Raw genomic sequence first — 8,871 nt, 5'->3', positions numbered from 1 at the left:
GATGATCTGAATCATTTAAAAAATAAAACCAGGAAGGGGGCAAATACTTTCACAGCACTGTATACACCGACCGAGAGAAAAAGGCAGACGCAGTTTGCATCGTCACCAATAAGATGTGACGTCATCAAGCACCCGATTCCCGGAAGCGGTTTGCGCCAGTCCTGGGTTGTACTTTTGTATACCTATGCGTATATGAAGACGTTGTTTATTATTTATTTTATTTATAGTATTTATTTTAATAAACCATTCGTTTTATACAGATTCACGCTATGTGGTTTCCCGGTTCTCTTTCTACCATTATGGCCATGCTTGGTAACATGGAATAGGGTTCATCGGAGCGCATAGGTTCCATCCTCCTGCGGAGTAATATGCTTTTCCGTGACACAGGTTGACTCCTGATATTTTGGAAGTCAAATTTGTTCTGCGTATTCTGGAGTGGATGGTGAAGGTGCACTGAAGCCGTGTCCCTATTCATTCCAATGTCCTAGAACGCATTGATGTGGATGCGGCCTCATTCTCACAACTACAGCGCCTTGAAAAAGTATTCATACCCCTTGAAATTTTCCACATTTTGTCATGTTACAACCAAAATCATAAATTTATTTTTTGGGGATTTTAGGTGATAGAACAACATAAAGTGGCACATAATTGCGAAGCGGAAGGAAAATGATAAATGGTTTTCAATGTTTTTTACAAATAAATATGTGAAAAGTGTGGGGGGGCATTTGTATGGCGCCCCCCTGAGTCAATACTTTGTAGAACCTCCTTTCTCTACAGCTGCAAGTCTTTTTGGGGATGTCTCTACCAGCTTTGCACATCTAGAGAGGGACATTTTTGCCCATTCTTCTTTGCAAAATATCTCAAGCTACGTCAGATTGGATGGAGAGCGTCTGTGAACAGCAATTTTCAAGTCTTGCCACAGATTCTCAATGTGATTTTGGTCTGGACTGTGACTGGGCCATTCTAACACATGAATATGCTTTGATCTAAACCATTCCATTGTAGCTCTGGCTGGATGTCTCTGGTCGTTGTCCTGCTGGAAGGTGAACCTCCGCCCCGGTCTCAAGTCTTTTGCAGACTCTAACAGGTTTTCTACTAAGATTGTATTGGGCTCCATCCATCTTCCCATCAACTCTGACCAGCTTCCCTGTCCCTGCTGAAGAAAAGCATCCCCACCACATGATGCTAACACCACCATGTGTCACAGTGGGGATGGTGTGTTCAGGGTGATGTTCGATGTTAGTTTTCCCCCACACATAGCATTTTGCTTTTGGGCCAAAACATAAAATTTTGGTCTCCTCTGACCAGAGCACCTTCTTCCACATGTTTGCTGTGTCCTCCACATGGGTTTTTACAAAGTGCAAAGTGGACTTCTTATGACTTTCTTTCACCAATGTCTTTCTTCTTGTCACTCTTCCATAAAGGGCAGATTTGTGGAGAACACGACTAATAGTTGTCCTGTGGACAGATTCTCCCATCTGAGCTGTGGATCTCTGCAGCTCCTCCAGAGTTACCATGGACCTCTTGGCTGCTTCTCTGATGAATGCTCTCCTTGCCCGGCCGGTCAGTTTAGGTGGACGGCCATGTCTTGGTAGGTTTGCAGTTGTGCCATACTCTTTCCATTTTCCGATGATGGATTGAACAGAGCTCCGTGAGATGTTCAACGCTTGAGATATTTTTTTTATAACCTAACCCTGCTTTATACTTCTCCACAACTTTATCCCTGACCTGTCTGGTGTGTTCCTTGGCCTTCATGGTGCGGTTTGTTCACTAAGGTTCTCGAACAAACCTCTGAGGGCTTCACAGAACAGCTGTATTTATAGTGAGATTAAATTACACACAGGTGGAATCTATTTACTAATTAGGTGACTTCTGAAAGCAATTGGTTCCACTAGATTTATGGGTATCAGAGTAAAGGGGGCTGAATACAAATGCACACCATACTTTTTCACATATTTATTTGTAAAAAATTTGGAAAACCATTTATCATTTCTACTTCACAATTATGTGCCACTTTGTGTTGGTCTATCACATAAAATCTCAATAAAATACATTACGTTTTTGGTAATAATGTGATAAACGGTGGAAAATTTCAAGGACTATCAATACTTTTTCAAGGCACTGTATTTACTTGGCATTACAGTTTGGAATATGATATTTGGACTTCACTGGTTGGACACTGTATAATGATTTCTCTTTTTTGTTACAGGTCTCTATGCCACTCCATCTAATGCAGGCAGATATACAGCTTGTGGAAGGGGCCAGCAGGGGCCTTCCTGGGTCCAATGGGACCAGACAATGTCAGTCACATGACTACAATAAAGATCATTATCCTTGTGTTAAAACTTTGTGAATTGATCCGAAATTTTCAACAATCCAGAAATAATTCAGAACTCACCTCCGTGCACATAGCCGTGGAGTGTGCAATCCGAGGGCCCCACCAGATGGATCAGACTGGACTGACTATATCCCACCGTGTACGGCTCTGCAAGAGAATTAAGAGAGGATATAAAACATCACAAATTTACTACCAGGATCGGGAGTTATAAACATACAATGAAATGGAAGATTTATAAAACGGCTAAATCGCTTAGTGAGCGTTCCTGCAGCCTGCCAAGCACTCCCGCCATTGTTTGAAGAAGACTAATGCCGCGTACACACGAGCGGACTTTACGGCAGACTTTGCCCGGCGGACGGGATTTGGTCGGACAATTCGATCGTGTGTGGGCTCCAGCAGACTTTGTTTTCTCAAAAGTTGGACGGACTTAGATTTGAAACATGTTTTAAATTAATCCGTTAAAATAGAGTCCGGTCGAAAAGTCCGCCGTCTGTATGCTAGTTCGACTGCCAAAAAGCCACGCTAGGGAAGCTATTGGCTATGAACTTCCTTGTTTTAGTCCGGTCGTACGTCATCACGTACAAATTCGACGGACTTTGGTGGATTGTGTGTAGGCAAGTCAGTTCATTCAGAAAGTCCGTCGTAAAGTACGTCGAAAAGTCCGCCGGGCAAAGTCTGCCGTAAAGTCCGCTCGTGTGTACGTGGCATAAGACTTCTCTTATATAAACCGATTGCCTGATGCGTTCACTAAGGCTTGGTTCGCATTACTGCAGGTGAACGCATGCGTTTTTATGTGTATTCTCGCACATTACCCATAGGGCAGCCCATTTACTTTAATAGGCTGCCCTACGAATACACTGCTCCGGGTTGGTCCGCCTATACCGCGGTGGTCTCAAACTGGCGGCCCTCCAGCCGTTGCAGTACTACAATTCCAATGAGGCATTGCAAGGCTGACAGTTACAAGCATGCCTCCCATAGGCAGAGGCATGATAGGACTTGTAGTTTCGCAAACAGCTGGAGGGCCACCAGTTTGAGTGCCCTGGCCTATACGCTGGTCCCCAAATCCACACAGGAGGGTGCTGGTCCGGCTCAAAACTGAGGAAACTTCTAACGAGCATATAACAGCGATCTTAAATGATAGAATGAAGATGTTTGATGAAGTCTGGGACTCATGGGTCAGGTATCTGTCTGGAGATCCTAGATCTTTGCCTGATTAGAGCGACTTCTGAGCTGTGGGACTCGGAGCACGGGGTCATTCCTTACTCTCTTCTTCCAACTTCTCTTCTCTCTCTGACCACTCTCTCTCTTCTTGTTAGTCTTTGTTGCAGTATAACAAGGGTTTTTGGGCCTAGTCCCTAACAATCCTTAATGGGGGATTGTCCCTATCTGGGATTGAGTCAGATGTGGTGAGGGAAGAGGTGCAATCTCTAAGGATATGTGGAACCCCTCCTTTCGCACATACGGTGAATCATACGAGCACCTACAACCCACGGAGAGTTTTAAGTTCACATTTACTTTGACTTTGTTAAAGGTGGAGATATTAGTATACGGTCATTGAGATGCATTGTGGTAATGTTGCAGTAAGAATAATAAATGGGAATGGGGGCTTCCCCATGGAGACACAGTTGATTTAAACTATATCACCAACGAAAGTCTCCATTTGGAGGAATGCCTACTGTAGGTGTAACATTCTGCCTGTTCGGATATCCATCCCTATAGCATATATTTTATACTGTACATGTTCTTTTCAAATACTTTGTTTTGAGAAAAAAATTTTGAATAAAGAAATATTGAAAGAGAATAAACAGCGGAAACTTCAAAAAGAGAGGTGGGTGACTGCACACTAATGCATGGAAAATCCAGAAGCTTTGTTGAAGTCATCTGTAAGTAAAAAAAACATCACAGCCACTCAAAGCAAGGAAGAAATGTTGACGCTTTTCACGCGAAGAGCACTTCATCATAATCTTTGCATGAAAAGCGTCAACGTTTTTGTTTCTTGTCTTGAGTGGCTGTGATGTTTTTTACCTACAGATGACTTCTACAAAGCTTCTGGGTTTTCTTTGCATTAATGTGCGGTCATTGATCACTCTTTTTTAAGCCTAAAATGAATGTGTTCATTGTACACACTTCAAAACCACCTCTGCAGTCTGACTGGTTATGATGGACTCCACTAAAGACAAGTGAAGGTAACGGCAAGCATTGACATCTACAGCTTGGTGGCTGATCTCAAAAGCCCTTACAAGCCGAACAAAAACCAAACCGATAATAAATGCTACATAGTTAATTTCTCATTTTAGCTCCATGGCTAACATATTTGTCACACTGGATGGGATACACTTTTGAGACCCTGAGGCAAATGGAGCATCATTCAACTGAAAGGGAAGGGATGGGAGGAGCCGAGTCCGGTCCCCGTAACCTGTCAAAGTAATGAGATTGGCCTCCTAATACTGGAGTTCCCACTACAGCTTCTTCATCAGAACTCTGTTGGACACCGCAGGCATGGGGACGCCATTTAATGTTATATCTATCATATCTTTTGAAGAACATTATGTAGACCAGGGTTTCTCAACCAGGGTTCTTCTAGAGCAGTGATGGCAAACCTTGGCACCCCAGATGTTTTGGAACTACATTTCTCATGATGCTCAACTACACTGCAGAGTGCATGAGCATCATGGGAAATGTAGTTCCAAAACATCTGGGGTGCCAAGGTTCGCCATCACTGCTCTAGAGTCCAGGGGTTCCTTGAGCAATAAGAAATTTGTCTCAGAGTAACCACTGACACTGATGATCTTTTTGGCTATCTGTAAGTGGGGGATTCTTCTCAAAAAACATAAGCGTCAGGTGCATTCTTTCCACTGACCATCACACTAATGTACTATAAGCTGTAAATATAATCATTATTAGCAGGGTTTCCCTGGAGCCAAAAAGTTATTGCAAGGGTTCCTCCATGTTAAAAAGGTAGAGAAAGGTTGATGTAGACAATAAGACTGGCAGTATGTGGATGGTCCTGCAAATGACCAAGTTCGGACATGGATCAACCAGTTTGATGTGGAAGAACTCAAGTTTCCTTAACCCTACTGAACACCACTGGGATGAATTGGAATGCTAATTGTGAGCCAGATCTTCTCAGTACCTGACCTCACAAATGCTCATTTGGATGACAGGGTTTCTAACCTTCCCCTGTGCTTTCACAGCCTCATGGCAACAGTCTTGGAAAGGTCTTTTTCTGTTCCATCATGACTGTGTACAAAGCCAGATTCATAAAAGACATGGGTTGACCAGTGTGGTGTGGAGAAACTTGAGGGTCCTGCACCGAGTCTTGACCTCAACCCTACTGAACACCTTTGGGAAGAATTGGAATGCCAACTGTGAGCCACGTATTCTCATTCAATATCCGTACCTGATCTCAAATGTTCTTTTGGATGACGGGGGTTCTAGCCTTCCCCTGTAATTCTAGTCTTGTGACAACAGTCTTGGAAAGGTCTTTTTCAGTTCCAGTATGACTGTGTAAAAAGCCAGCCTCATAAAAGACATAGTTTAACCAGTTTGGTGTGAAAGAACTGGAGTGTCCTGCACAGAGCCCTGACCTCAACCCTATTGGACATTCGGGATTAATTAAAACAGTGATTGTGAGCCAGGTCTTTTCATCCAACATCAGTACCTGACGTCACATTACCTGTTCTTTTGGGTGACCGGGGTTCTAGCTTTCCCTTGCAATTCTAGCCTCATTTCAACAGATTGGAAAGACCCTTTTCTGTTCCACCATGACTGTGCCTATGGTGGAGCAAAACCAGCTCCATACAGACATGCTAAGCTATGATTAAGTGGGGGCAAAACATTATAGGTGGAGGATCCCTGGTTGTGCATATGCTGAACAATAAGATTGATTTTACCTTTGGGAATTGGTGTGTGGCTCCAGGGCTTTGCTAAATCTATAAAGACACAGTTTGAGCAGTCTGGTGTGTAGGAAATTGAGTGACCTTCACACAGCCCTGACCTCAACCCTACTAAACACCTGTAGCAATAACTCTCGGCGGAGCTGCTGGTTTAAGCGGGCTTGTTACCTTCACTCTCCTTCCCTCTGTTTTACCGGCACCGGGTCTAGGGGTTCCGTTGAGTTTACCTCTGGACGATACACGCACCAACACTTTACGTTTTCAATGCTTTATTAAACGATTTACTAAGGAAGTAGCAGGAAAGAGGCAGAAGGGAAACTGCAGAAGAAACTCAAATATCTTCTTGTAAGACTCTTGACAAATGTCCTGGTAGAATTTGGATATTACAATAGAATGCGCTCCCCTCGTGGGACACACTCTTTGCTCGCCTGGATAGGCCTCTCTCACTTGCCTAGCAGCCAGTACGTAGCACAAACAAAAGTCTCTGCCACAGACTTGTTTGGGATAAACCTGTACGATCCTCTGCCACAGGATGTATTGGTTTTCTGCAATGAACGTCAGTCACAGTGCTTGAACCTTTAAGCCAACCTGGCAACACTATGCTGTATAGTTACTTTTAGGATACGTCCTCCAACCGAGTCACCAGGCCCCTCTCCAGACCAGCACTCTGCATGATCCTTCCATGACGGGTCCTCCCCTAGGATCTCCTTGGTTGTCCAGCTTCTTCCCTCTGGATAGACAGCTCAGGACCATTCCTCAGCTGCTGTGGTAGGCCCCAGACAAGCTTCTGGGCCCACCTCTGCGCCGCAGCGACGTGGGCCTCCGGAACGGAGGACCACAAGATTGCTCTCTAACGCATAACTGTCGGCCAGGAGGGACAGCAGGTGGCTGTAAAAAAAAACCCACAATATCGCGTCTGTCCCATAAATACCCTCGCCCAGAATGCAACTCGGAGGACCACGTCAGCCAAACTGGAACAAAGGCAAACCTGACCTATTTAACGAACAAGTTACTAAATTTACCTAACATATGGTAGATCGCAAATCTACCAGCGCTACACACCTTTGGGATGAATTGGCACACCAATGGCGAGCTAGGTCCTCTCATCCAACATCAGTACTTGACCTCAGAAATGGGTTCAAATTCCCACAGATACTCTCCAAAATCTTGTAGAAAGCCTTCCCAGAAGAGTTTAGGAGGATGGAGAAACTCCACATTAATGCCAATGGTTTTGGAAGGGGGTGTATAGCTCTGCTCTTTGAACACATGGTTCTCATGTAAGTCAGGTTGATGCTCTAGGACACAATGTGCAGTTGGAATGGTTGGTCAGTGGCACACCCTAATGGCCTTAGTATACGTTTTGCAAGCTAATATATTATCAACCAACACATTCAACTGCACAACAAGAACAGGTAGATTTTGTTTGGAGTCTGAGTCCCGGGACCTCATTCAGGCGCAATGAATGAGCCATTCCCAACCATTCTGACATACAAAATTGCCCACAATGAAGGGCCAATGCTAGAGCTACAATGTGAATGCTTTCCTGGGAGGAGGCAAGGCTTTCTATTATGTTGCCCCAATACAAATGAGGCCAGATGTGCAAAAGTAGCATTAATGGAGGCTTTCCTCCTAGAAATGTCTGTATGTATGTCCCAAGGAGCATTGCCCGACATGTACTCCTAAGTCTTCCCCTGCTAGGCAGAGCCTGCTATACACCAATATGTGTTCAGCAGCAAGGTCATGTGATGCTTTAAAGCAAACACGAATTCTACCTCTGCTCTTAAAAATGCTAGTTGCCTGGCTGGTGCAATGACCCCCAAAAACGTAATTCACCAAACAAACATTTAAATAAGGATATTGGCTTTCCCAATTTGTAATACCTCTTTTGAGTCTGTGACTAGACAGAATTGGTGCCAGAGGTCCAATATAACAGCCAGACAGCTAGTATTATCAGGTGGTGCTCAGCAGTGGAAGCCTCCTCATTTTTCTCCTGACAGGTTTACTTTGAACACCTAGGTGGTGGGGCATTCATTGGCCTTTCATGAGAGAAATATGAGGCCACCATAGCCGACCTTCTGAAGATGCTACTTTCCTGGCTGTTGTCTAGACCCTCTATCTGCAGTGATTTCTGAGCCACTGACCTGGAGCAAGTAGAGCGATGAGAAGTTATGATGTTCTTTTGCAGCTTGCTTGTTCCAGGTCTGTAGCTCAAAAGTACTGAAGTCAGGAAAAAAGAGCGGCACCAAGGGCAACCCCCATACTTCCTCTATAAAAACACAGTCATTTTAAGTGGCCAGCCGACCCAAAAAACAATATTTTAGTCTAAGAAAAGACAAATAGGGTTTAATTTTGACCGTTGAGTTCCATGTCCCACAGGCTTCCAAAATCATAAGCTACATAAGCTTAGGCACCCCCCCTTCCCTCAGTCAACAGTACTCAGGCACCCAGTAATGGCAGCACTGGGGTCATTGACACAAAGCATTGAAGCCAAATACCTTTGTGCTTGTACAGTAATCTCAGGGGCCATGAGAATTAAATAAAAGTTCCTTGGGCCCCATCAGCTCAGCAACAGGGGCCGGAGACAAAGAGGGGGCTATTTACTCATTTTCAGGCGCAATAATCAGAACACACAGAGCA

The 8,871-nt window shown here is 44.3% G+C and overlaps 1 protein-coding gene across 4 annotated transcripts in view; it reads right to left on the bottom strand.

Annotated features, from left to right (window-relative positions):
* The window catches only part of ACOT7 (acyl-CoA thioesterase 7), a 242,841-nt gene that overhangs the window by 99,683 nt on the left and 134,287 nt on the right, over positions 1-8,871 (bottom strand). For all 4 annotated transcript variants that reach the window (XM_073603660.1, XM_073603659.1, XM_073603658.1 and 1 more), the window contains one exon: positions 2,399-2,485. In XM_073603660.1, the coding sequence (XP_073459761.1) occupies positions 2,399-2,485 (87 nt within the window). The remainder of the gene's footprint in view (positions 1-2,398; positions 2,486-8,871) is intronic.

The sequence above is a fragment of the Aquarana catesbeiana genome, linkage group LG10, assembly GCF_042186555.1.
Source record: "Aquarana catesbeiana isolate 2022-GZ linkage group LG10, ASM4218655v1, whole genome shotgun sequence".
Classification (NCBI taxonomy): Eukaryota; Metazoa; Chordata; class Amphibia; order Anura; family Ranidae; genus Aquarana; species Aquarana catesbeiana.
Note: the sequence above shows the minus strand (reverse complement) of the source record. Positions and strands in the feature narration are given on the sequence as shown.